The sequence below is a fragment of the Penaeus monodon genome, chromosome 29 (assembly GCF_015228065.2).
Source record: "Penaeus monodon isolate SGIC_2016 chromosome 29, NSTDA_Pmon_1, whole genome shotgun sequence".
NCBI lineage: Eukaryota > Metazoa > Arthropoda > Malacostraca > Decapoda > Penaeidae > Penaeus > Penaeus monodon.
In genome coordinates, this window is record NC_051414.1 from 2042499 (window position 1) to 2043070 (window position 572).

At 74.3% G+C, this 572-nt stretch overlaps 1 protein-coding gene across 1 annotated transcript in view; it reads right to left on the bottom strand.

Moving 5' to 3' along the window:
• The window catches only part of LOC119591629 (neurogenin-1-like), a 1031-nt gene extending 850 nt beyond the window's left edge, over window positions 1-181 (bottom strand). The window contains exon 1 of the mRNA XM_037940383.1: window positions 1-181. This exon is cut by the window's left edge and continues 850 nt beyond it. Coding sequence (XP_037796311.1) covers window positions 1-54 — 54 coding nt within the window. The 5' untranslated portion in view covers window positions 55-181.
• Between the last annotated feature and the right edge of the window lie 391 nt (window positions 182-572).

Sequence of the window (572 nt, forward strand, 5' to 3'; positions counted from 1 at the left end):
CTCGCCCACCGAGTCGTCCGAGATCTGCTCCTCCTTCAGGGGCATGACGCCCATCTCCTGAAGCAGCCCCGAGAAGGAGGCTGACGGCGACGCCGCCGACGACTCCGGCGTCTGGCCGTTGGGGGAGTGGCGGGGCGGGTTCTCCTTGTCGTGCGGGGGGGGCGGGGACACGCGGAGGCGCTTGGCGGGCGGACACGCGTCCACGCGGTCGGGCGAGGGCTGCGGGAGGGCGCTGCGGGCGGGCGGGAGGGCGGCGCCACACGCGGGCGCAGGGGCGTGGAGGGCGGGCCCGTGCGTGGCGTGGGCGGGGGAGGTCATGACGAGGCCGCCGTGGGGGCGCGAGGGAGAGCCCATGACTCCGAGGGCGTGGGCGGGGCGAGTGGGAGATGCCACGCCGTGTGGGCCTGTGGCGTGGGCGGGCGTGCTTCTGGTGGGCGACGAAAGGGTCAGAAGGCCGTGGGCGTGTGGAGCCACAGGGTGCGTGGGCGCAGAGGGGCTCGGGCGCAGCGCTGACGACATCGCTCCTGGGGAAGGCATCGCCACCTGGGGGAGACAGGAAAGCAGGTTAACCA